This window comes from Eulemur rufifrons, chromosome 8 (assembly GCF_041146395.1).
Source record: "Eulemur rufifrons isolate Redbay chromosome 8, OSU_ERuf_1, whole genome shotgun sequence".
In the NCBI taxonomy this organism is placed as follows: Eukaryota; Metazoa; Chordata; class Mammalia; order Primates; family Lemuridae; genus Eulemur; species Eulemur rufifrons.
In genome coordinates, this window is record NC_090990.1 from 99,670,343 (window position 1) to 99,697,202 (window position 26,860).

Consider the following 26,860-nt stretch of genomic DNA (forward strand, 5'->3'; position numbering starts at 1 on the left):
AGCATCATATGGTCACTTTCTTCAGCAAGATTCCAAGATTGATCCAGTTGTATCTTAGTAACTTCCATGTTATCTCTTAACCTCCATCCCACCTCAGAACAACACTAAATTTTGCAATGAATTATCTGTCTTATCTGCCTTGGTAGACAGTAAATCCCACAAACCTGTCCCTTCTGTAGTATATAACCACAAGTGCCTTGTATAATGCTTTACACTCAATGAGCACTTATTATGAACTTGTAAACTACCCATATGTAAAATATACATACCCAAATTCCAACAAAGGCTCACTGGGAAGACAAAGGGAAAAACACACCATAACTTTGTTCCACAATTCATTTACTGAATTGGGGCAGGTGATTTAACAACAGATGATGAGATAAAGATGGGAGAGAAGAGTTCTTACTTTCCCTCTCAGGAGCCAGTTGTGTCATGGATGCTTGCAAATTTTCCAAAATAGCCATCTGTTGTTGGGCGAGCTGAGTCTGAAGCTGGAGATTGGCATACATACATTCTAGGAGTCCTAGGCATTCCTTGGGCTTGTGGCCAACTCCTGAAGGAAGAGCAATGGAGGTGCAAGGGGACAAAGGAGAGAGATTTCATAATTGTATGAGGTTGGAAGAGCGCTAATAAAATGACCTCTCTAATCCTTCCAGGCACAACCAAATCCAGACACCTTTGCTCAGCTATCACCTTCTCAGTGATGTCTAGCTGGCTATCCTATTTTAATCTGAAACCAATCATTGAAACTCCTTACCCCTCTCCCTTATTTTTCCCATAGTATTTATGATAATATGGTATATTCTGTAATTGCTTCTTTAATTTTTGTCTAAGTCCCCCTTCTAGAATACAAGCTCCAGGAAGGTAAGCAAGGATTTTTGTCTGATTTGTGTACTGCTTTATCCTCTGCACCTAGAAGAGTGCCTGGCACATAAGTATTCAACAAATATTTGATGAATGAATGAAATGGCCTGGGAGTGAGACCTAACTTCCCTTTCAAGAGCTCAGGGGTTACCTTAGCCTCTTTCTCTTACCTGACATAGTGTCTCATTAGCAGTGACTTGAAGTTCTTCCTGTTGTCTAACTTCAACCACTCTTGCAGCACTTTTTCTGATGTTTTCAACTACATTATACACAGCCAGCTCTTAGTTAACCTTGGTAATTATATTATTTGTTGTTTTATATTTATTCATCTTGACTTCTTTTTTCAATTCTTTTTTAGACAAAGTCTCTCTCTGTCACCCTGGCTAGAGTACAGTAGCATCATCATAGCTCACTGCAACCTCAAACTCCTGGGCTTAAGGGATCTTTCTGCCTCAGCCTCCTGAATAGCTGGGACTATAGGCACTCACCATGATCCCTGGCTAATTATTTCTATTTTTAGTAGATGGGGGTCTCACTCTTGCTCAGGCTGGTCTTGAACTCCTGACCTCAAGCAATCCTCCTTCCTGGGTCTCCCAGAGTGCTAGGATTACAGGTATGAGCCACTGCGCCCAGCCCATCTTCACTTCTTTGTTGGACTCTAAGGTCCTCAAAAACTGCCTAGTGCCCTCTTGGGTTCCCCATAGGTCATCCAAATACCCATGACTTCCCCAGGGGAAGATAAATAATGGAAATTCAAAGAAACTGAGCCTCTTTCCTTTTAACTGGCCCCCTTTTCCTAACATTACTAGCAAGCAACAAAAGTTTCATTTCACTTCTGCCTAGTCTAGCAAAGATGCCAATAAGCAAGGAAGCAACACAAACAGGTAGAACTGGGAAGAAAATGAAATCAATAGACCTGAACAATCAACAAGCTGCCAATGAAAAATCTAGAGGTCTCTTGACACAGAGTTGGTACTAGATCAACAGCAGAAAGCTCAGGCCACCTTCTCCATGCAACCCCTCCCTCTGTTGAGTCCCTTTGGGAAAAACTCCCTACATCCTTACCTGAGGGCAGCTTTGTTGTCTGGATGTTGAGGAAAGTAGCTGGTGGGGAACTTGCTTGAAGATTAATATAGCTGGGGGAGGGTTTTGCTTTACAAAGAGGTACAGCATTACCCTCCTCTTTGGCTGGAACTAAATCAGAGGTAACTAAATCAGAGCTCATTCCAACAGGGATAGCCTTTCTAATTAGATCCCTGTACCTGGTCTATGAAAGCAGGTGCTGAGGCCCTGCCCTGAATACCTTATATATCAGAAGGATACATAGGACAAAAAGAAATCATAGTGGGATTAAGCAGGAGCGGAATAAGCTAATAAAGCTAATAAAATCTCATTTGCTTACATTTTACAAGTTCTTATTGATAGGCACTAAATGTTTACTATTGTACTAGATGCTAGGGCATAAATGAGATGTGTAAGACATAATTTCTTAGGTGCTTATTATCTAGTTAGGGAGACAAATCAGACACAGGTGAAACAATGATAAAACAACACAAGGACATAAACAATGAGTCTGATAGTCTGGGGTAAAAATAAGGCCTTTCATCTGTTAATTATAACAAGTATGGCATTAAATGTAAAAACAAATGTTTTTGAAAAGGGAGAAGAGATCAATATGAGTGCAATAGTCAGAGAAGGCTCCATGCAGGTGGAGGATATTTATTGAACCTTGAAAACTTGGGAAGTTTTGATAAACAAAAAAGATATTTCAAGTGGGAGGAAAAAGGATGCCTTAAGCAAAGGCAAGGAAGCAAGAATATGGCTGGAATGTTGAGAAGCCCTGGAAAACTGGCCAGAATTAGGAGTAGGGAGAGTGGGAAGGCAGGATGGGCCATGGAAGACTTTTTACAATAGCAAATCTGAGATGTTTAAGCTTTCTCTTGAATACAATGGAAAGCCACTGAGCCTTTTAGGATTAGAAAATATAATTAAGATGGTATTTTGATTAATCCATAGGTATTAAATATAATGGGTTGGACATGAAAGAGATTCTTAAATGGGTGAATAGATTACCTTTGGCGAAAATAGTTAAGTGAGAAGGAAAAGCTGATCTGTAGGAAGCTGATGAGTCCTGCAGTAGACATATATAATTTTTGTCTACTGAGCAACCCTTCCTCAGGGAAACTACTGTTTCTCCAGATTTCAGGACATACTGGTGAGACTGTAATCAAGGCTGCTTCCCCAACAAGGATGGGCCTGTGACCCAGTACAGGCCAATCATGGTATCCTGTCCCCTTTCGCAACTGTGACTGATCAAAGGCGGTAAGCACATGAGGTAAGTTGGGCCAGAGTCATTCCTGGGATCAATATATAGATTCTTTGTCAAACAAACATTCTTTCTTTTGATTTGCTATGCTGGGAAAATGTAAAATTGGGCCCAATGAAAGCTACCGAATTTGGCCAGCATACCATGAGAAGTGGATAAAAGCAAGAGATTAGGCACAAGAGAGAGGGTAGGAGAGATAGATGTATAGACAAATATTAATACCAATAGGTATTCAATCCCCAGTTCTAGTCCCTGAGACCCTGCTTTTTGCAGCTCCTTTTCCTATTCTGTGAGCTCCCTCAGCGTCTCTCCCAACTGCCCAAGCCCCTGAATTACTTTTTTTACTCAAGGGAATTTGAGCTGGGGTTCTGTTATATTAACATAATCACATTTGAATACATTGAATCTGAGTTAATTGTAGGAAATCCAAATAGAAATGCCTAGAAAAACAGCCAGAGAAATGGCACTGAGCTCAGGTGAAAGGTCAGCTGCCAGGCCAGCCCCCCAAAAGGATGAAGAAGCTGCAAAAATAAATTAGGTCTTCAAGGTAAAAAACCGAGAGAGAAAATTGGACCTTTAAAGAAGTCCTCCTCAGGAGTCTGGGAAATGAAAAGGAAGTGGCAAAGTAGACAGAACAGCAACGGATGGAAAGTCAGACAGCTGGGCTAGGAAAGAATTAAAGGGCTTAGGACAGTAGGGAGTCAATGATCGAACTGTCATAATGAATGAATGTCTCATTCACACACATAAGAGACAGCTAAGTGCCTACTATGTGTCAGTCACTGAGGATACCACAGTGAGCTAAACAGATGTGGTCGCTACTCTGCTGGAACTGTCAGTCTTGCAGTGTGGACAGTCATTAAGTGATCAAGTACGCACCTTATTACACTCCAGTAAGTGCTATGAGAGCACCTGACCTAGTCTATGGAGCCAGGGAATGTGTCCTTGAGGAAGTGATAGCTCAACTGGGATCTGAAGGATGAAGATAAAGAGGGGGCCTCTTCATGACAAACAAGTCTGGGGGCAGAGGTGTGACAAGTCGGTTGTATGAAGGAAGATGTCTTATTCTTGTCTTTTACTCAGAGTGCCACTGAAGGAATGGTCTGGTAGGAGGATGAAGTGCTCATATGTGGGTGCCAGGGTGAGGTGCTTTCTGTCTGGAAGGTCAATGAGCCTATGAAAATTGAAATCTGTTAAGTTCCCTGTCAGTTACTCTTGGTGAAAGAAATCTGGGTTTTTTTTCCCCCCACTAGGTTCGTGGATTTTCCAAGCTACTGTGGGTTCTCCATCTTCTCCTCCCTCCTGCTCCAGAGTCATCAGTCATTTGATGGCTCATGCAGAGTGTGGTAAGGAGACAGAACCTGAAACTCAGGTCTCAAGATGCTTCTTACCATTTGAAAAATGTGTTAATTTCCATGCAAATACACTTCTAAATAATTTGAGCCCTTCCTGGACATATGAAGATGCATTTGCTACTGAGTCACTAATATAAGGTTTGAAGAATACACACAATCGATACTAAAGGAACCATATTTCTGACTAGAGAATGTATAACAGAGGACGAGGCTGGGAGCAGCAAAAGGAGGCAGAATAGAGAAAATAATAATAAAAGTTGCTTTACATACATTCTCTTATATATTTCTCACAATGACCCTGAGAAGTAGGTAGCTTTTTTTTTTTTTTTTTTTTTTTGAGACAGAGTCTTGCTCTGTTGCCCAGGCTAGAGTGCCGTGGCGTCAGCCTAGCTCACAGCAACCTCAAACTCCTCAAAGCGATCCTTCTGCCTCGCCCTCCCGAGTAGCTGGGACTACAGGCATGTGCCACTATGCCCGGCTAATTTTTTCTATATATTTTAGTTGTTTGGCTAATTTCTTTCTATTTTTAGTAGAGATGGGGTCTCGCTCTTGCTCAGGCTGGCCTCGAACTCCTGGGCTCGAACGATCCTCCCACCTCAGTCTCCCAGAGTGCTAGGATTACAGGAGTGAGCTACCGCGCCCGGCCAGAAGTAGGCAGCTTTATCCACATTTTATTTGAGGAAACTTGAGCTAGGAAATTTGTTCAAGATCCCACAATTAGTATGTGTCAATGCTGGAATTAAATTCAGGCCCTGTAGACTCCAAAGTCATGCTCCTTATCACTGTACTATAAACTCTGTGAAAACAGCTAGTTAATTTACGTCCAGCTATAGTATAGTAGGTCCTCTCACATAAAATAATCACTCCGCCTATAATTAAGTGGATAAGCTCTAAAGTCAGAAGGCCTCAGGCATTTCCCTGGCCCAGTGTAACTGTCCCACTCAAACTGAGTATCTGTTCACTCTAGTTAATACCATGTCTTCTAAGATCCCTGTCTTGTTCTAAGTATTAAGAAGAAATACAAAGAAAGAATGGATTCATTCAACAAATAATTATTGAGCATCTACTAATTTAACAGAGTTCTAGGCACTGGGAATACAGCAATGTTCCCACTTAGTGGGTAATGCAGAACAAACACACATACTTCCAATTAAGTTTCCAAGTACTTTCCAAGTAATAGGAAAAAATATATGTACAACTAGAATAATTTTCCCAAATGCTGAGCAATTAGGGAGGTCTGGCATTTAAGGGAGGGGAAGCAGGGCCTCTGACACACACCTTTTCTGTTAGTTGGATGACTAGTGTCCTGCTCCATCTGAACACCAACAGGTGTGGTGCCTGGGGAAAAATCATAGCATCACATGATCAACAACCCACGCTATTATTAGTACCATGTACAATTTCATAAGTTCTCTCCAGCATATCTCCAATTTGGGGAGGAAAAAGGAAGAAAGGGTGTACTCTATTTCATGGCCAAACATAAGTGACTATTCTTGAATTGTTTGTGCTCTCATAGACCCTTCACTAGTTAGGAAAAGTTATTTTTTTTTTTTTTTTTTTTTTTTTTTTTTTTTTGTTGAGACAGAGTCTCACTTTGTTGCCCAGGCTAGAGTGAGTGCCGTGGCGTCAGCTTAGCTCACAGCAACCTCAAACTCCTGGGCTTAAGCGATCCTACTGCCTCAGCCTCCCGAGTAGCTGGGACTACAGGCATGCGCCACAATGCCCGGCTAATTTTTTCTATATAGATTTTTTTTTTAGGTGTCCATATAATGTCTTTCTATTTTTAGTAGAGACGGGGTCTCGCTCAGGCTGGTCTCGAACTCCTGACCTTGAGCAATCCACCCGCCTCGGCCTCCCAGAGTGCTAGGATTACAGGCGTGAGCCACCGCGCCCGGCCAGGAAAAGTTATTTTTATTATTATGGTTTCCTTTTCTTCTGGACAAAATAGTTATTTAACCAAACCCAAATCTTAAGAGTGTCCTACGAAAGGGCAATTACTCTCCGTCTTCCCTCCATGCTTAATTTCTGCATTATCCGTACTTTTCCTATCCTGTTTGGTAATTTTAAAACGCTGGCTCCCCATCATCTCTAACGTCGAAGAGTTGAGTGAGGAGAGCGGGAGAGAGATGGGTGTGGGTAAAGAAAATCTCAAAACACTACAGGGAATACTTGAGAAAATGTTTTGGATGGTATAACTTAGGGAGAATGCAAGCCACCGTCCTCTGGTACTGCTCACAGCTTCAGCAGAAAGTATTTGCCTAAGAAGGTAAAAGTACACACACAGCAACTAGTCCAGAGAGGATAAACCACAATTCCCAGTGTGCCCGGGGCGGGGGGGGGGTGGCGGGGGGGGGGGAATTGTTGCCACCCAGCCCTGCCCGATGGGACTACAACTCCCATTTCACCTTGCATCTAGTCAGCCAGGTCTTCCCTCAACTGCCGGCTGAATTCTCTCCCCTCTATTCCACCCTGTAGCTAAGGCTGGAATAAAAGAATGGAAACTGTCATGCCTTTCTTGACTTTCACAGTCCCATAAGAGCCGAGGAGCAACGCAGATTTTAATGTCCTCACCTACGGTGTTAATCGAAAGCCTCAACCCCAGCACCCACCCCTGTAGTTGACACGCATGCGTAATAGCGCGCCAGCCAACTGCCCGAGCCTTAGCGCTTGCGCTGATGTTCGCGTCGCACGCGGCCGGGAGCGGCCACCATATTGCGCAAGCGCCTACGCCTTCCTACGGCCATCATCGCGCTCTCTCTATCTAGCTTGCCTTGCCGGATTTTTTTTTTTTAGTTGGGGGGCGGGGCTATGGTAGCCATTGGTCTGTTTTCGTGCCGGTCAATGAGCTGGGTGCGGTGATTGGCGGCAACTCGGAGAGTAGCGGGTTTAGGTGTAAGCCCTGAGGAGGTAGCGTTTCCTGGGCTTCTGTCTGGTTCTCTCTCTCCAGAAGGTTCTGCCGGTTCCCCCAGCTCTGGGTACCCGGCTCTGCATCGCGCCGCCATGATGGGCCATCGTCCCGTTCTCGTCCTTAGTGAGTTCTGGGGAAGAGACCCCCCCCTTTTCGCCTTCCCTCCACACTTTGCAGTGCTGCCTCAGCCCTGTCCCACCCTGACCCGGCCTCTGAGCCTTTCAGTCATCGTCTTCATTTTGGAAGACTCTTCTCCCGCTTTCCTCTCTTCCCTTAACCTATTCCCCTCTCTTCACAAACGCAAACTGACTTTCCCCTCGCAAGCCTCTTTACATGTGCTCGTCTTGGGAAGCGCTTTCCCACTCCATGTTCCGTTTCTCAGCCCCGACCCTTCCCGCTGCCCCTGCACCCTTTCTAGCATTATTTTCAATGTGTAGCTGAATGAATAATGCTTTCTTAGTTAGGCCTGGCTTTATGTCCTGGGCCCATCCCTTAGTAGCGGTAATTTAAGTGCTTCCTTGTGTGTTATAGAGTTAATAGTATTTTTTTGTAGAATTGTGAGAATTAAATGAGGTTAGTAGGCAAACTGCTTAAATAGAGGGTCTGACATATAGCAGGTGGTATCCTTGGCCATTTTACTTTACATTTCTTTTCAGTAACAGTCGTTCAGTGACCTCTTGTTCCTGAAGTAACCATATTTCACCACTGATCTTAGATGTAATCCATTCCCTCAGTGTCTCCCACGTTGTAATCTTTCCCATTAACCAGTTGAGTTTTCCCAAATTTCTCGACTGGTTATCTTTCCCTTTGGGAATATCCCTTATTTCTTTCTAATGAGCACCACCTCCATTGTCTTCCCTTGATGTGTTTCTTTTCTGTGTGTAACTTCTGTACCTCATCTGCAGAATCACCCAGGATGCCTGACTAGCCATTTCCCCTCCTTTGCCTTCTGTATACCGAATGCTGTTCCGAGTTTTTATTCATTCTGTCTGTACCTGGGAAATAACTTTTCAGAAAAAAAAAAAAGATTTCCTTAACTCTCGAAAAAAAAAATCCCTATTCTGATGAATTGTAGGTTTTTGCAGGTTTTTGGTTACCACTGCCTGAGATAGAAGTGTGAATCCTGTTGTGGGTATTAGATTTGATGGGACTGTGTTGAAAGATTTACAGACATAAATTATAGGGGAATGTAAGAGGGGAGGGAGATAAGCATCGTGTTGGGTTGACTATAACCACTGGCTTGTCTCTACTGAGAGGGCCCTGGGATAAGTGGTGCATTGACAAAGCTTTTTTAGGGTCCGCATTAATCTCTCCCATTAGTGTCTGTAACCAGTTTAGGATCCCTATTAAAATATGTAATCAGCTATTACTGATCATGAATGGGTTACTGAGACTTTCTTATTACATCCAAGTATGGGGTGACCATATATAATTTGTCGCGCAAACTTGGACTCTGTTGAGAAAGTGTATTGTAATTCCACAGTACGCTGTGGAGGCACTGTCAGTGATTATGCATGGTAAACTGTCAGAGTATGATCCTCCTAGCCAAGCAGGAAAATGTGAACCCCCAAACTCTTTCCCTGTTTACATAAAGCAATGATTGATACTTTCTTAGGGTCATGTGCCCTTTGAGAATCTGATGATGACTATGGATCCTCTTCCCAGAAAAAAAAATTGCAGGCTCTCATTTTCTCACATAATCTCAAGGAGTTTGTTAGCCCATTGAGGCCCATTCATGAATCGTAGGTTATGAATCCCTGCTGTAAACACATGAATGTTTGGTTAGAGGGAAGGTGTTGACCAAGATTCCAAAGTTGAGGCATTATGGGTTATTTCTTAATGTACCAGGGGTTGAAATAAAGAAAGAAGTAGATAGCCATAAGTAGATACATACAGGAACACCAGGCACGGTGATTCATGTCTGTAATCCCAGCACTTTGAGAGGCCAAGGCAGGAGGATCACTTGAGGCCAGGAGCTCCAGACTAGCTTGGCCAACATAGCAAGACCTCATTTCTACAAAAAAATTTAAAAATTAACCAGGCATAGTGGCATATTCTGTAGTCCTAGCTACTAGGGAGCCTGAAGCAGGATGATCACTTGAACCATAAGTACATACGTTTAAGTTTTTTGAGGTATAATTGACATATAATAAGCTTTGCATATTTAAAGTGTACAATTTGATAAGCTTTCATCTATGTATACACCATGTGTGCTTTTTTTATTTTCAAAGGTCAGAGAATAAATAGCTTGTGTACAGTGGGGCATTCCTGGACGGTGTTGACGGTGTTGACTTCTGTTTTTGTCTGCTTTAGGCCAGAACACAAAGCGTGAATCCGGAAGAAAAGTTCAATCTGGAAACATCAATGCTGCCAAGGTAGCATACCTTTTAAGTGTTTATTTAGTTTGCCTCCAGCTGTCTTCCCTATTATATTCATATTTGGTCATAGCTGTGTTTCCCACACATGTAGACTTTAGAATGTGCACTTGGGCAGAGGAAAAAGTTGACTTCTCTTCTTTCAGGACATCTCCCTGATGGTGGTAGGAGGAAGGAAGCCCTACCCATCTGAAGACTAATAATCTCATATTAACCGGCACAGAATTCTATTGCTGTATATTGTTTTATAATATTCTATTTGTGTTTGTCTCTCATACGGGACTGAGATACATATCTACCTGAAAGCATTCTCAAGCTGGGAGAGGAGGGTGAGGACAAAAAACAGGAGCTAGCCACATAGTGTGCTACATCTAAAGTGGTTGCCAACCCTACTTTAGAGGTGTCGTTTTTTGTTTTTTGTTTTTTTTTTGAGACAAAGTGTCACTCTGTTACCTGGGCTAGAGTGAGTGCCGTGGCATCAGCCTAGCTCACAGCAACTTCAAACTCCTGGGCTTAAGCGATCCTACTGCTTTAGCCTCCCGAGTAGCTGGGACTACAGGCATGCGCCACCATGCCTGGCTAATTTTTTCTATATATATTTTTAGTTGGCTAGATAATTTCTTTCTATTTTTAGTAGAGATGGGGGTCTCGTTCTTGCTCAGGCTGGTCTCGAACTCCTGACCTCGAGTGATCCACCCACCTCGGCCTCCCAGAGTGCTAGGATTACAGGCGTGAGCCACGGCGCCTGGCCTAGAGGTGTCATTGTTAAAACATTGGCTCTGTAGGTTGCTCATGCCCTTCTCCCCTAACACTCCAGTGTACACTGTTCTGATTTATGCTTACATGTTTTATGTTGCCTTTCCATTAGACTATTGCAGATATCATCCGAACATGTTTGGGACCCAAGTCCATGATGAAGGTAGGCTTATCTTTTGTTAAAATTCTTAGACTACAGATTTTTCCCTTCTGTTATCTAGGTCACTTAAATACAACTTTTGCTTTTGTCTTAGATGCTTTTGGACCCAATGGGAGGCATTGTGATGACCAATGATGGCAATGCCATTCTTCGAGAGGTGTGATTTATTTATTTATTTTTCTTTCTAGCAGTTTTAAAAACTTAAAAGACCCTTTAAGGTATATGTAGACAGTGATTAGTTTCTAAGGGCTGCTGTAACAAATTAACACAAACTGATTGGCTTAAAACAATAGAAACTTATTATCATATAGAATGAAGCTAGAATCAAGGTGTCAGCTGGGCCATGCTCCTTCTGAAGGCTCTAAGGAAGAATCCTGTTTTGCCTTTTCTAGCTTCTGATGGTTGCCACCAATCCTTAGCATAAACTCAGTCTCTGCCTCATTCTTCACGTGGCATTCTCCTGTTGTGTCTCTTACTGTGACATGAATGATTGGATTTGGGGCCCACCGTAATCCAGCACAACCTTATCTTGACTTGATTGCATCTGCAAAGATCCTGTTGCCAAATAAAGTCGAATTCATAGGTTTGGGGGGTTAGGACTTCAACATATCTTTTTGAAGGACATATTTCAACCACAGTGGTGCTTCGAGTAAATAAGCTAAAAGATACTGTTCTGTCTTCAAGAAGTTTTAATAGTTAAGGTTGTGTGATTCATTTTTTTCCCAAAAGAAGAGGACGTGGAAAGGTGGTTTACTTAAGATATGTTGGGTGCCGTTTTTAATTTTTCAAAGTATGGTAAAACAATAAAGGGAAAGGAAATAATGTGTGGAAGCAAGAAGCTCAAGAGTTAAGGCCAAGCAAAATGAGTTAAGAGGTCTTTGAATAGTGTTTATTCAGCGGTGATCATTTTTTTTTTTTCTTTTAGATTCAAGTCCAGCACCCAGCAGCCAAGTCCATGATTGAAATTAGCCGGACCCAAGATGAAGAGGTTGGAGACGGGACCACATCCGTAATTATTCTTGGTAAGAGGAGAATGGAAGGTTGATAAGGAAAATATAAAATGTCCGCATCACATTTTAAGAAGGAAATTCTGTTACCAATCTAGTAATTACAAATATTTAAATAGCTTATTAATGATTTTCTATATATTCTAATTGGGCATAAAACATTTATGTAAATAGAATGGGCTGCTATATGTACAGGATCATATGTGTAGGATGACTGTGCAACTCTGTCTGGTTCAATAAATACAGTAAAAAAGTTATATTCTGTAGCATCACCACAAACACTGAATTGGCAAATACTAAACCATTGCTTCTAGGGTAAATACAGGGTTAGGTTCCTGCAAGCCTCTGGTCACAAATTTTCATCAACCAATAAATACATAGCTTGTTGTTTTAAAGAATTCTATTTAATATATATAGTTGTTTCATTATCATTGAACACATAGCCAATAGCAACATAACTCATGCCTGAACGAAGCTCACTTAATGTGTATTTTCTCTGTAGGGCACATCACAGCCTTTTTGCACTTAGGAACACCACTTAAGCACTACACTTGGGAGCCTTCTTAAATACTGAAAACCAACAAAAAGCACAAAAACGTGAAAAACATAGCCTTAAATATACTACATAAAGGACCCTTATTTACAGTGTGAAAGCTGAAACAAGGCCATATTTGACCTTACCTAGGAATATCTAGGTGACTCGAATTTTTCACCATTCTGTGCATGTCCATGAATGACCATGAATATTGAATTTGGGGTTAAAAATAAATTTTACCAAATGAATGAATTCATAAGTAAATGAAATTTTGAGAATAATGAGCCTTGGCTATATAAGTTTAAAGACTAATCTGTTTCTAAAAATCTTTTTTTTTTTTTTTTTTTTTTTTTTTTTTTGAGACAGAGTCTCACTTTGTTGCCCAGGCTAGAGTGAGTGCCGTGGCGTCAGCCTAGCTCACAGCAACCTCAAACTCCTGGGCTCAAGCGATCCTCCTGCCTCAGCCTCCCGAGTAGCTGGGACTACAGGCATGCGCCACTATGCCCGGCTAATTTTTTTCTATATATATTTTTTTAGTTGTCCATATAATTTCTTTCTATTTTTAGTAGAGACAGGGTCTCGCTCTTGCTCAGGCTGTCTCGAACTCCTGACCTTGAGCGATCCACCCGCCTCGGCCTCCCAGAGTGCTAGGATTACAGGCGTGAGCCACCGCGCCCGGCCCTAAAAATCTTTTAAAGCAGCCGGGCGCAGTGGCTCACGCCTGTAATCCTAGCACTCTAGGCTGAGGTGGGAGGATTGCTTGAGCTCAGGAGTTGGAGACCAGCCTGAGCAAGAGCGAGACCCCGTCTCTACTAAAAGTAGAAAGAAACTAGCCAAAACAACTAAAAATAGAAAAAATTAGCTGGGCGGTCCCAGCTTCCTGGGAGGCTGAGGCAGGAGGATCGCTTGAGCCCAGGAGTTTGAGGTTGCTCTGAGCTAGGTTGACCCTACGGCACTCTAGCCCAGGCAAGAGACTGAGACTCTGTCTCAAAAAAAAAAAAAAAAAAAAACATTTAAGATGACTGGGCTCAGTGGCTCACGCCTGTGTTCCCAACACTTTGGGAGGCCGAGGTGGAAGAGTCGCTTGAGACCAACCTAGACAACATAACAAGACCTGGTTTCTACAAAAAATTAGTCATGATGGCACGCACCTATAGTCCCAGCTACTTGGGAGGCTGAGGTGGGAGGATCACTTGAGCCCAGAAGTTGAGGGCTGCAGTGAGCTATGATTATGCCACTGCCCTCCATCCTAGACAACAGATCAAGACCTTGTCTCTTTAAAAAAAAAAAAGAATCTTTAAAGTGACCTTTTTTTTTTTTTTTTGAGACAGTCTTGCTCTGTTGCCTAGCTCACAGCAACCTCAAACTCCTAGGCTCAAGCAAGCCTCCTGTCTCAGCCTCCTGGCCTGGCTAATTTTTTCTATTTTTAGTTGACACGGGGTCTCTTGCTCAGGCTGGTCTCGAACTCCTGAGGTGAATCGATCCTCCCACCTTGGCCTCCAAGAGTGCTAGGATTACAGGCTTGAGCCACTGTGCCTGGCCTTAAATGATTTTTAGAATGCTTTTGTCCTTCATTTTGAGAATGGTGAGTTGGATGGAAATTTGAGAGTCACAGCCAACTAATCACATCCTTAGATCCAGTTCTCTTAAGGATGAAAAATTACATATGGCTAGTTCTGGACTTTAAAGAAAAAGTTGGAGGATGAAGAGGGAGGAAAGATTTTATATACTTTTTCACTCATTTTGGTAGAACATGAGCTTTAGATACCAGGGAGAATTTTCTAGTTGATATAATTTTAGTTGAATCACCTGGAGATACTAGGTATGTTAAATTGCCATGAGTCTAAGTATATTGGAAGTAGATGGCTTTAAGAAAGAAAAAACAACAAAAGTTGGGCATCCCTAAAGAAATCATCAATTACAGTGCTTAGTATTTCTTAACAGGGCATGTCCTTTTCTAAGTTATGTTACTTGGGCATCTTTTAAAAATACAGTCATGCGTCACCTAATGATGAGAAATGTGTCATTAAATGATTTCATTGTATAGACTCCATAGCATGTACTTACATGAACCTAGATGGTATAGCCTACTATATACCTAGGTTATATGGTGTAGCCTATTGGTCCTAGGCTACAGTTGTGTACGGCATGTTACTATACTGAATACAGTTGTAACACAATGCTAAGTATTTGTGTATCTATGTAAACATAGGAAAGGTACTTTAAAAAAATGTATGAAAATCTTAAGGGACCACCATGGTGTATGTGGTCCATTGTTAATTGAAACATAATTATGGGGTGCATGACTATTCTTACTGATTGACTTTCTGTTTATATATGTTGGGCACTTAGGAATGGAAGTAAAGTGTTGAATTTAAACATTGGAGCGCATGCTAAACCATATAACATGAACTTGGGTACCTTTGTGTACATTTTAAAAATTAGTGTCAGAAAGCAGGTAGTACAAGCAATTTCTGCAAAAGGCTTTTGACAAGAGGGATATTTACATTTCTCTAACCTTTTTTTAAAACTTGATGTTTGCGTCTATTTATTATTTTGTATATATTACTTATAAAATGAAGACAAATTTTGAAAGGTGACCAATCTTTCATCTAGAAGATAATTTTTGTAGATATTCTTCCAGGTATATAAGGTTTTATGTGTTTTGTACAAAATGTAAAACTTGGAATAGTATTAGCCAAATGGTATATCTTTTGGGAGAATGTGTTTTAGAAAAATAGGGTATTTTTTAGAAGTATAATGACATTGCTTTGATATCTAGGTGCTTTTAAAAATGTTACTGTGGTGCTTATATCTCTTTTCAGCAGGAGAAATGTTGTCTGTAGCTGAGCACTTCCTAGAGCAGCAGATGCACCCAACAGTGGTGATCAGTGCTTACCGCAAGGCATTGGATGATATGATCAGTACCCTAAAGAAAATCAGGTATTGAGTGGGGCCAGAAATGGGTAGTATCAAATAAAAGAGGCCTAAAAAAACTCACTGATCTATTCTTAGGTAGTAAAAAGGCCCGCACATCTCTCTTGCACATGTGTGCATGTGCACACACACACAGTGGCTTATACCGTGGTGTCATTTTGTGAAAGGAGAAACAACAGAAATATGAAGAGGAGGACATGGAAATAAAAGTTTAGAAAATGAGAAAGGATACAAAATAGACATATTAAAGTAACTACTAGAATCAACTCTCAAGTTTTGGGCTGGGCATAGTGGCTCACGCCTGTAATTCTTGAACTTTGGGAGGCTGAGGCCGGGAGTTCAAGGGAGACCCCGTCTCTACAAAAAAATTTAAAAATTAGCTCTGTGTACTGTGTGAGTGCCCATAGTCACAGCTACTCACAAGGCTGGGGCATTGTTTAATCCCAGGAGTTTGAGGTTGCAGTGAGCTATGATAACACTACTGCACTCTAGGATGGACAACAGAGTGAGACCCTGTCTCAAAATATATACTTAGTGGAGAAGGCGAAGGTTACATGCAATCTACATATTCCCATGTTAGGTACTGCTGTGGGAAATGTAAATAAGTCTACCTTCCAAGATTTCAGATTCTAGTAGGGGGAAGTTAAGGAATTATTCAGGACTTAGTATTAAAATATCCTACCATCATGTATGCTTATAGCCAATTCAGTACTCTGATAAAGTGCTATGAGGATGCTAGCGAGTAGTTTTCCACTGAAATCAAAAGGACTAGGACTGAAAGTGGCCATTTGAACCTGATAATCAAAGAACTTGCTGTTAGTCTGTATTTGCTAAGTGCTAATAGGGCAATCAATGAAGGGGGTATAAGAATGTGTGACTTCTAACCTTAGGGAATTTTAGTTAAGTTGTGACATATGCAGAGTCACAAGTGTTTTGAATAAAAAAATTTTGTTCAAAAAGTAAAAGTCTATGATATTCTACTCTTTTATATGGTTGGGTGATTGGGTGTGTGACTAATCAGTGATTTGGTGAACTTTATATTGTACTGCCTGCTGTTAAGAAACAGCATTCAGTAATATCTCTGGCACATTTAGGGAATGAAGTGTTTGACTAAATTAATGAAATAAGCTCTACAAGAATATACAGACACCCAAAAGTTTTATTTGAGCGTGTGGTGCTGAATCATTAGAAAGTTGTTCTTATTTTGTCAATCAATAACTGCTTGCTGGGAACCTTTTATCTTAGATAATGCTTTTGGAGTAATTGCCTCTTCCCTAAAGCCCATAATTCAACAACTATTTAATAATTGTATGATATGTACCTTACACTGTTATAAGAGGGATTTTAGCTATGTGAAAATTATCTTGTGAGGGGAGACTAAAGTAACACATAAAAACAATGGATACTATGTGGCACACCGTGAGTTACAGTGCTAGATAGAATAGAATTTGGTTTTCAGAGTATCCAGCATGGATAGTGAGACTGTGATTTGCTATGAAGAGAAACTCTTAAAATTGTAGGCCGGGTGTGGTGGCTCACGCCTGTAATCCTAGCACTCTGGGAGGCCGAGGCGTACAGATCATTTGAGCTCGGGAGTTTGAGACCAGCCTGAGCAAGAGCGAGACCCCGTCTCTACTAAAAATAGAAAGAAATTATATGGCCAACTAAAATATATATATAGAAAAAATTAGCCGGGCATGGTGGCGCATGCCTGTAGTCCCAGCTACTCGGGAGGCTGAGGCAGTAGGATTGCTTGAGCCCAGGAGTTTGAGGTTGCTGTGAGCTAGGCTGACGCCACGGCACTCACTCTAGCCTGGGCAACAGAGTGAGACTCTGTCTCAAAAAAAAAAAAAAAAAAAAAAAAAATTGACTAGTTATGGGAGAAGGTGTCAAAGAAAAAATGTGTCTTGACCCAAGTTGTAAAAGTTGAAGAGTTTGTTTTTGGTTGAAGCAGAAGATGAGATACAAATTATTTCACTGCAAGCTTTGTATGTAAGTGTGGAGAGTTGTCAGACATGGGAACACATCGCTCAGAGAATTAAGGCACCTTTCAGGGATGCGTTAGTTGTAATCTTGGCAGAGGGATGGACAAAGATTATTTCTTGGTGTCCCTTTTAGTTTCCTACAAAAGAATAGATCCCCATGTTCTTCTTCTTGGTCCATTATTATAGACACCAAGATATAGATGAGGGACTTCATCTAATATGCCTGCTGAGCATATTATCTCGTTTTGTCTGCTCTAGTACCCCTGTTGACATCAATAACCGTGATACGATGCTAAACATCATCAACAGCTCCATTACTACCAAAGCAATCAGTCGGTGGTCCTCTTTGGCTTGCAACATTGCCCTGGATGCTGTCAAGACTGTACAGTTTGAGGAGAATGGTCGGAAGGAGATTGACATCAAAAAATATGCAAGGGTAGAAAAGGTAAACCTTTTCAGTGTGTATTTGGCAGACAAATTATTCTCTAGCACGAATCATTTCACTTGTGGAGGAAGTAGTTTTAAATCAGAGCCAAGATATCTTTTAGAAATACAAAGAACTATATTGATGCCTAGAAAATAAAAACCTAAAGAGGCTACCAAGGAGAAATTCCTGACATAATTTTGATACTTTCACTGCTGTCCCTATACAGAGTTTACAAGGGCAAGGGAAAGGCTTATTGGAAAGCTTTCACCCATCTCTACTAATTTTCTTGTTTTTTAAGAGAGAGGGTTCTCACTACATTTTCCAGGCTAGTATTGAACTCCTGGCCTCAAGCGATCCTCCTGCCCTCAAGCGATCCTCCTGCCATGGTTTCCCAAAGTACTGGGATTACAGGCATAAGTCACTGCACCCAGCCTCTACTGAATTTTTTTTTTAAGATCAAAAAGTAAGTAACTAAAAAAACTAGCATAGTGGCCCACACCTGTAGTCTTAGCTACTCTGGAGGCTGAGGTAAGAGGATCACTTGAGCCCAGGAGTTTGAGGTTACTGTGAGCTATGATGGTGGCCACTGCACTCTAGGTCCTAGTGAAACCCTGTCTCAAAAAAAAAAAAAGTTAACGTTTATGGCCTGTAGGTGGAGCCCCAAGCCTAAAATTCTGTGGGAATATCTTTAAGGAAGTAGGAGAGACCTAAGCCCTTTAAATATTTGGTTAAGTCACTAAATTTCTGTGGGTCTTATCTAACCTTCTAATTGGGTGTCATGATCCAAGATTGATGTGTTTCCTAGAGGGGAAAAAATGCAGTTGCAACCATATTTTGTTTTTGAGCTTCATGGAAGAAAGCAACTTTAGAAACTTGAAATATTGGTCATTTGGGAAAGATGAACATATGGGAAGGGAGTTGAGAGATTGTCTCCTCTTAGTTGTGAAATAAAGTGGATTTTCTTTTGCTCAGATACCTGGGGGTATCATTGAAGACTCATGTGTCTTACGTGGAGTCATGATCAACAAGGATGTGACCCATCCACGAATGAGACGCTATATCAAGAACCCTCGCATTGTGCTGCTGGATTCTTCTCTGGAATACAAGAAAGGAGAAAGCCAGGTAAGGTTCCTGGCCCTATTCCTTAAGGTGGATGCAAGAATCTTGGGACATTAAAGGTATGTTTATTGCATACCTACTCTATGCTGTTTACTGTTCTCTGACTCATAGAACAGGCCTTTAAAATAATTGACTCCATTTTATAGATGAGGGATCTGAAGCTCAGAGAAGTTAGGTTATAAACTCAGAATTTCCATGCACGCTGATAGGACAGAGATAATGCTGAACTGGGTGGTCAGAGATCTCAGAAGGCCAAACTCACCACTAATTGCCATGTGACTTTGAATTCCAGTTGTTTAATAATGAAGAAGTTAAGCTAGATGATAACTAGAGCTAAACTGGCTTATGGAGGTGTGAGGTCACGGCTTTAACAATTCTGAATCTTTTTGGGATACATAGGAGGGTTGGGTAGAAGGAATATAGTATGAAACTGAAGAGCTTATCCAGTCCAGGAATTTTTAAATCAGAATGACTTTTCTTTGCCACACAGACTGACATTGAGATTACACGGGAGGAAGACTTCACCCGAATCCTCCAAATGGAAGAAGAGTACATCCAACAGCTCTGTGAGGACATTATCCAACTGAAGCCCGACGTGGTCATCACAGAAAAGGGCATCTCAGGTAGGACATTGTTAATTTTTACAGCCTACCTTTGAGAGGTTGGCACGGGTGGGTGATATTTTTTCCTCCTCGTGTTTGCATAGACATAATAAACATGCTGGTTAGAGTACTTTGAGGATCAAATTAGTTCAGAACCCAGCTTGATAGCCCTACTCTTGGATTTGCAGATTTAGCTCAGCACTACCTCATGCGAGCCAATATCACAGCCATCCGCAGAGTCCGGAAGACAGACAATAATCGCATTGCTAGGTGAGTAGGCCAGGTAAACATAAGATTCTTCCTCCCTTCCCACCCACCCCCAGTGTGTTCCCCTTGGTAGCTTTGTAATGTAGTTATCATTGCTTGAAAAGGTGTAATACACGGTACAGTAACAGATGAAAATAACTTGAGCTTGGCTGTCTGCCCTCTTCAGAAGTCCTCTAGTCCAGCATTTACTACTGCATGAATCTCTTCTATACTGCCTTTAACCATTAGTGAGCAACTTGTACTTAGATATCTGTGATTGCTACTTTGGTAGGTGTCCCTTACATTTCTAAATAACTACTTACAAAGAGTTCTTTTCTTTATTGTCATCCTGATGATTTTGAATGAACATTTCCACTGTAGTCTGTTTCTATTTTTGTAGAGATGGGGGTCTTGCTGTGTTTCCCAGGCTGGTCTTGAACTCCTGACCTCAAGCAATCCTCCTGCCTTGGTCTTCCAAAGTGCTGGGTTACAGACATGAGCCATAGTGCTGGACCCCCACAGTAGTTTGTTTTAACTGGCTCAGATTATAGCAGAACCATCAGTTTCCTTGATTGGGTTTCTCAGCTGCTGTTAATGCAACTCTAAATTATATTCACTACTTATGCACTAATGTCTGCGCTCAGAGACCTTTTTATTTTACTTATTTTTTTTTTTTAAAGAGACAAGATCTCACTATAGTATCCAGGCTGGTCTCAGACTCCTGGGCTCAAGCAGTCGTCCTACCTCAGCTTCCCATGTAGCTAGAATTACAAGAGTGCACCACTGTGTCTGACATAGACCATTCATTTTATTTATTAAAAAGCAGATAAATCCTACCCCAACATATATCACAGATCCGAATTGAATTTTATACTTCTCCCTGTGAAATGGTTCTGAGCATACATGCATGCATGTAGTTGACTCCACATGCCCATGAATTGGGGGGAAAAGTGAAACATAAACCATTAGCCCTACATTCATTAAAATTTGGTCAGACATACACAGTTGTCCCTTGGTGTCCACAGGGGACTGGTTCCAGGACCTCATCTTGAATACCCAAATCCGAAGATGCTCAAGTCCTTTATGGAAAACGGCGTGCTGTTTGCATATAACCTACACACATAATTCTGTACAGTTTAAATCATTGCTAGATTACTTACAATACTTAATACAATGTGTTATATAAATAGTTGTTATACTGTGGTTCTTCTTTGAATTTGCATTTTATTATAATATTGTCCATAACTACCTACCCCTGAGTATTTTTGATCCATGGTTGGTTGAACCCATAGATATAGAGAGATGACTGTACCTTATGTACTCATTCACCATCGTCCTTACTTGACATCTGTATCTTTCATACAGTCCTATTGACCTTGAGACCTAACTGGGTAGTACAGGATGGGTTATATCTAGAAATGACTATTATGTTAAATGTACATAAGAACTCATTTGTCCACATTTTAGTAACCACAAAGTATACTTTGAATTCAACTCTGGTTTTAGTAGCGATGACTAGCTGACCTAGGTATACAGTTGACCATTGAACAACACCCATGCAGTTGAAAATCCACACATAACTTTTGACTCCCTAAAAATTAAACTAGAATCCTCACCAATAACATAAACAGTTACACATTTTGTATGTTATTTGTATTATACACTGTATTCTTACAGTAAAGTAAGCTAGAGAAAAACATGTTAAAATCATATGGAAAATATATTTACTATACATTAAGTAGAAGTATATAAAGGTCTTCATCCTCATCCTCACATTGAGAAGGCTGAGGAAGAAGTGAAAGGGTTGGTCTAGCTGTCTTAGGGGTGGCAGAGGTAGAGGAGGTAGAAGGGAAGGCAAGACAAGCAGGTACACTCAGTGTAATGGAAATACATCATAATCCCTATCTGAGTTTTTGCTGCTTCATTTCTCTGAAAATGTTTCTATTCAATACCAATCCTACTCCCAACGTTTACTTCAGTTACATGGCCCCTGTCATAGAAGGGTCCATGTCATAAAAGAGTCAAAAGCCGTCTAGAATACTTAGAACCCTTCTGCCAGATTAATGTCAGTTTGTTTTCTCACTGCTTCTTCTACATCTTCCTCATCTTTTGCTACTGATTCAGGAGCACTCATCTCCACCAAGTTGTATTCCATTACTTCCTTTGGTGGGTGTCTGTTAGCTCCTAAATTTCTTCAAGATCTGCATCTTGAAACCGTTCACCTCCTTGTCTACCTTTTTTTGCCATATCCATAATCTCTTTCATTATTCCCTTGATTGACTCTGTCTTAAATCCTGTGACGTCATGTACAACATCTGGACAGAGTTTTCTCCTGCAGGCATTTGTTTCAGACTTGATGGCTCTCACAGATTTTTCTATGATGATGGCATCTTCAGTGGTACAATTCTTCCAGATTTTCATGATGATCTTCTGTCTGTTAGGGTTCTCTTCCATAGCGTTGAAAATCCTTTACATGGACTACCATGTGTAATGAGCTTTACAGGTCCTTATGACCCCTTGATCTAGACACTGAATTAGAGATAATATGTTTCGGGGCAAGTAGACCACTTGGTTGCTTTGAATGTTGAATTCTTGGGGTTTTGGGTGGCCAGGGGCATTGTCCAGTATCAGAAGAACTTTGGTTCTGCTGTAGAATGTGACCTGGCTACAAAAAAAAGAACTTTTGGAAGGCAATCTCTTTCTGTCAAGATACTTCTTGACTTCAGGGGGAAAAGCATCAGGGGAATCAATTCAGAAAATGGGCCTTCTTATGCAGCCAGAAGACTGGCAGCTGGTATTTATCTTTTCCCTTCAAGGCTCCTTTCAACTTAGTAATTTTCTTAGTGGTGTCTGGGAACTCATCTGCTGCCTCTTGGTCAGCAGAAGCTGTTTCTCCTGTTATCTTGACATTTTTTTAAAGTAGACCTCTTTCTATAATTACCAAACCATCCTTTGCTGGCATTGAATTCTCCAGCTTTAGATCCTTCGCCTTCCTTTTGCTTTGTTATGTGAGGACTTTGCTTTTTCTTGAATCAGATTAGAGTCTGTAGGCATGCCTTTCTTACTGTGATCCTGTACCTACATAAAAGCTGCATTTTCAGTACAAGACAAAAAGGTAGTTTTGCAAAAAGTGCAAGGTTTTTGCACGTGCTGGCATAGCTACAATGATAGCTTCACATATTTTTTTTTTTTAAACAGTGCTCCTTACACTGGATTCATTTATCTTGAAATGGCAGGCAACTATAGGTGCAGATCTCAATCTATAGTACATATAAGCAATTCCGGTTTTTCTTAATAATGTCATGACTTTTCTCTGTTTCTTGGGAGCACTTCCAGCATCACTAGTGGCACTAGGTATGGGTCTCATGGTGTTATCCAAGGTTTACAGTATTGCACTAAACACAGTGAAAAACACGTGAGAACCACAAGAAATTACTTTTTATTGCAATATGCAATTTACTGGAGAGATGAATTATTCACATGAAATGATTAGCATCACATTGTTTTAAGCAGATACTTGCAACATGTGAGCTCACCACAATAGCAACAGGATAGCTACGAAATTATAGTAGTACAGAGTATTACTACAGTTAATTTTATGCAGTTATGATTTAATACTGCATCATTTTATGCATTCGTGACATACCTTTTTCTTAATTTCTTCAGCATTACTAGGCTACACAGTGTGCCAGTTTTTTCTAATTGTCACAAATCTCATAAATTTTCCCGTATATTGGAAAAAATCCACATATAAGTAGCCCTATGCAGTTCAAATCCATGTTGTTCAAGGGTCAGCTGTGCAGTTTCATTTATTAACAAAGCCTTACTACTTTAAGGAAACTTCACCTGTTTATGTTTGAGAATCTTTCACCATGTAGGTAAGACCTCTCAAATGATGTTTCTAGCAATCTACTTTTGCCTTTATCCCCAGCTATAGACCCTAGGAATTAGGGAGATGGGTAAGTATCTGAAATCATCTGGTTCTCCCCACCCCCCTCCACCCAACAGAGCCTGTGGGGCCCGGATAGTCAGCCGACCAGAGGAACTTAGAGAAGATGATGTTGGAACAGGAGCAGGCCTGCTGGAAATCAAAAAAATTGGAGATGAGTACTTTACATTCATCACTGACTGCAAAGACCCCAAGGCCTGCACCATTCTCCTCCGGGGGGCCAGCAAAGAGATTCTCTCGGTGAGTCAGCCTTGGAAGTGTGACCAGATGGAAGTAGGCATTCCACTTTAGAGTTTTCTAGAAGGCCTAAAATCATCCTGTTTCCCATTTATAGCTATTGAATTTGGATCTGTAACCACAGATGCCTTTCCTGCTTCCTTTTTTATTTAAAAAAAATTTTTTTGGCCGGGCGCGGTGGCTCACGCCTGTAAATCCTAGCACTCTGGGAGGCCGAGGCGGGTGGATCGCTCAAGGTCAGGAGTTCGAGACCAGCCTGAGCAAGAGTGAGACCCCGTCTCTACTAAAAATAGAAAGAAATTATAAGGACAACTAAAATACATATATACAAAAAAAAAAAATTAGCCGGGCATGGTGGCGCATGCCTGTAGTCCCAGCTACTCGGGAGGCTGAGGCAGTAGGATCGCTTAAGCCCAGGAGTTTGAGGTTGCTGTGAGCTAGACTGACGCCACGGCACTCACTCTAGCCCGGGCAACAGAGTGAGACTCTGTCTCAAAAAAAAAAAAAAAAAAATTTTTTAATTGTGGCAAAAACAAAAAATTACCATCTTAACCATTTTCAGTGTTCAAGTGTGCAGTTCAGTAATGTTAAGTATATTCATATCCTTGTGCAAGAGATCTCCAGAACTTTTTCATCTTGCAAAACTGAGACACTGTATCCCTTGAACAAGACCCCTCATTTCCTCCCTGGCGACTACTGCTTCCTTCCCCACCCCCAAGACAGAGTCTTGTTCTGACACCCAGGCTAGAGTGCCGTGGTGCCAGCCTAGCTCACAGAAACCCCAAACTCCTGGGCTCAAGTGATCCTACTGTCTCAGCCTCCCGAGTAGCTGGAACTATAGGCTTGCACCACCATGCCTGGCTAATTTTTTCTATTTTTAATAGAGATGGAGTCTCATGCTGGTCTCAAACTCCTGACCTCAAGTGATCCTCCTACCTGGGCCTCCCAGAGTGCTAGGATTACAGGTGTGAGCCACCACGCCTGGCTTGCTTCCTTATTTTTTATGTTGAAATTACAAATATTGCTTTTTTTTTTCCTCATTGAAGCTAGGGAACTTTCCCAAAGGCACATAGCTAGTAAGTTAGAGTTTCCATTAACACCTTGTAGCCTCTGAAAGGACACAACTAGAAAGGGACAAAATAGGGTATAGCTCCAAAGACCTAACTTCGTGGTCAGAGTGACACCTCCCTGCTCTTTTCCAGTTATGAGTTACACGTTCTTCCCAGCTAAATAGCATCTGCCCTGCACAATAGGTTCCAAGGACCTGTCCTAGTTACCCTCCTTGGTGGTTTACTAACCTTGGCAGTCAGGAAGTCCTTTGGTACCTTTGATTTCTCCATGAGTCATTGAGATTTGGCTTCATACTGTCTGTCTGCTTTTCCAAGGAAGTAGAGCGCAACCTCCAGGATGCCATGCAAGTATGTCGCAACGTTCTTCTGGACCCCCAGCTGGTGCCAGGTGGTGGGGCCTCTGAGATGGCTGTGGCCCATGCCTTGACAGAAAAATCAAAGGCCATGACTGGTGTGGAACAATGGCCATACAGGGCTGTTGCTCAGGCCCTAGAGGTCATTCCCCGTACCCTGATCCAGAACTGTGGGGCCAGCACCATCCGTCTGCTTACCTCCCTTCGGGTAAGTTCCTCTCCATGCCGTTACCTTGATGGGATAGGGAAAGCTGTGTTTGGTTAGTTTGCATCTGTCTATCCAAGTTCTCCTAGTTTGTTCTCTTAAAATCTTTTTCTCCTTTTGATCTTTGACTTGTTTCCAGTCACTGCCATTTTCCTTTAACTACTTCTGCCTCCTCCATTTGCAGGCCAAGCATACCCAAGAGAATTGTGAGACCTGGGGTGTAAATGGTGAGACGGGTACTTTGGTGGACATGAAAGAACTAGGCATATGGGAGCCATTGGCTGTGAAGCTGCAGACATATAAGACCGCAGTGGAGGTGAGGCACCTTAAGACGTGTGCATGCTATTTATTTTCCAATAACCAGAAACTAGTGGTTTGGTCTAGTCTTGAAGGGAGGAGTATAGAAGACAGAGTATTCCACAAAGGTCCCCTAAGGAATTCCATCCCTCTGCTTATCTTTAGCTCATACTAAAAAGCAAGGTAACATAGCACACGCTGCATCTCTTGCTTAGGGAGAACTCCATTTACATTCAAGGCTCTAAAAAGGAAGATTTCAGATGAAACAGTCATTCTGTGGGAGTAGCTAGGTGATATGTCTGAAGGAAAAACAATCCTTCCCTTCTCTGCTGACCTTATTGAATCTGGTTTTTTTCCTAGACGGCAGTTCTGCTACTGCGGATTGATGACATTGTCTCAGGCCACAAAAAGAAGGGCGATGACCATAGCCGGCAAGGCGGGGCTCCTGATGCTGGCCAGGAATGAGTGCTGGGCGAGGTGACTTCAACGCACAAAACCAGCAAAGTCTCCCCCTTTCCTGAGCCAGAGTGCCAGGAACACTGTGGACGTCTTTGTTGGGAAGGGATCAAGTTGAGGGGCAACCCCAGTCCCTTTCTGTCCCAGCTCAGTTTGCAAAAAGCACTGACATGTAATTCTTCTCTATTGTAAGGTTTCCATTTAGTTTGCTTCCGATGATTAAATCTAAGTCATTTGAGAGAGTTGTGTGTTTTTCAACCTTGGGTCATATCTCTACCTCCTGACAGAAAACCTTACTAGGGAGGAAGAGAGATGAGAATGAGGTCATTCAGTCTTTCTTTTTTGCCTTCTTGAAGGGATATTCTTCAGACTTCTCAGTAGGTCTTGGTTGAGAAGACCCTTTTGGAGTTCAGAGGATGATGCTGTAAAGTTTATGAAGCACCACTTTGCATTTGCCACCCAAAGAACAAGAGGAACCTGGCTGAACCATGGGTGTTCCCTATCTGTGGTTGTATGTAGAACAACATTCAATATGTGCTAGGGCTCTGGCATCTAAAGGACATATAACATCTTTTTTTGTATTGCATAATTTTCAGAATTCTCCCTACCTTACCTGGAGTTCTTTTTCTCTGCCCTCTCCCAGTGTTCTTTCTGATTCCAGTCTATATTTTGGCTTGCTGGCTTATTCTCA

At 41.5% G+C, this 26,860-nt stretch overlaps 2 protein-coding genes across 6 annotated transcripts; one reads left to right on the plus strand and one right to left on the minus strand.

The window, feature by feature from the left end:
• Positions 1-322: 322 nt before the first annotated feature.
• On the minus strand, positions 323-7,196 carry TSACC (TSSK6 activating cochaperone). Of its 3 annotated transcripts, XM_069478578.1 has the most exons (4): positions 7,117-7,196; positions 5,824-5,883; positions 1,930-2,058; positions 323-550 (listed from the first exon to the last, which is right to left on the minus strand). In XM_069478578.1, the coding sequence occupies exons 2-4, from the start codon at positions 5,858-5,860 to the stop codon at positions 336-338; spliced, it is 381 nt and encodes a 126-aa protein (XP_069334679.1). In that variant the 5' UTR covers positions 5,861-5,883; positions 7,117-7,196; the 3' UTR covers positions 323-335. The 3 variants fall into 3 exon arrangements, with proteins under 3 accessions (XP_069334679.1, XP_069334680.1, XP_069334681.1); XM_069478579.1 differs by lacking the exon at positions 7,117-7,196 and having other exon boundaries at positions 5,824-5,972; XM_069478580.1 differs by lacking the exon at positions 7,117-7,196 and having other exon boundaries at positions 415-539; positions 5,824-5,860.
• A 241-nt stretch (positions 7,197-7,437) lies between these two features.
• CCT3 (chaperonin containing TCP1 subunit 3) lies at positions 7,438-26,407 on the plus strand. 3 transcript variants are annotated; one of them, XM_069478583.1, is made up of 15 exons: positions 7,438-7,576; positions 7,914-8,026; positions 9,767-9,828; positions 10,697-10,747; positions 10,839-10,901; positions 11,670-11,766; positions 15,112-15,229; positions 17,467-17,653; positions 18,608-18,757; positions 19,245-19,377; positions 19,545-19,626; positions 23,611-23,791; positions 25,174-25,419; positions 25,601-25,732; positions 26,074-26,407. In XM_069478583.1, exons 4-15 carry the CDS (start codon positions 10,739-10,741, stop codon positions 26,176-26,178), a joined length of 1,503 nt encoding a protein of 500 aa, XP_069334684.1. In that variant the 5' UTR covers positions 7,438-7,576; positions 7,914-8,026; positions 9,767-9,828; positions 10,697-10,738; the 3' UTR covers positions 26,179-26,407. The 3 variants fall into 3 exon arrangements, with proteins under 3 accessions (XP_069334684.1, XP_069334682.1, XP_069334683.1); XM_069478581.1 differs by lacking the exon at positions 7,914-8,026; XM_069478582.1 differs by lacking the exons at positions 7,914-8,026; positions 10,697-10,747; positions 10,839-10,901.
• The last annotated feature ends 453 nt before the right edge of the window (positions 26,408-26,860 follow it).

What these genes read in the sequence shown, in the direction of transcription:
- TSACC (XM_069478578.1), bottom strand. Translation starts at nt 5,860, where the DNA reads ATGGAGCAGGACACTAGTCATCCAACTAACAGAAAAG. An exon ending in TCATCCAACTAACAGAAAAG is followed by an intron (nt 2,059 to 5,823) that starts GTGTGTGTCAGA and finishes CCTCTGATTTAG; the next exon opens with TTCCAGCCAAAGAGGAGGGT. An exon ending in GACAACAAAGCTGCCCTCAG is followed by an intron (nt 551 to 1,929) that starts GTAAGGATGTAG and finishes TTCCTTCAGGAG; the next exon opens with TTGGCCACAAGCCCAAGGAA.
- CCT3 (XM_069478581.1), top strand. Translation starts at nt 7,546, where the DNA reads ATGATGGGCCATCGTCCCGTTCTCGTCCTTA. An exon ending in GCAATGCCATTCTTCGAGAG is followed by an intron (nt 10,902 to 11,669) that starts GTGTGATTTATT and finishes TTTTTCTTTTAG; the next exon opens with ATTCAAGTCCAGCACCCAGC. An exon ending in CATATAAGACCGCAGTGGAG is followed by an intron (nt 25,733 to 26,073) that starts GTGAGGCACCTT and finishes TTTTTTTCCTAG; the next exon opens with ACGGCAGTTCTGCTACTGCG.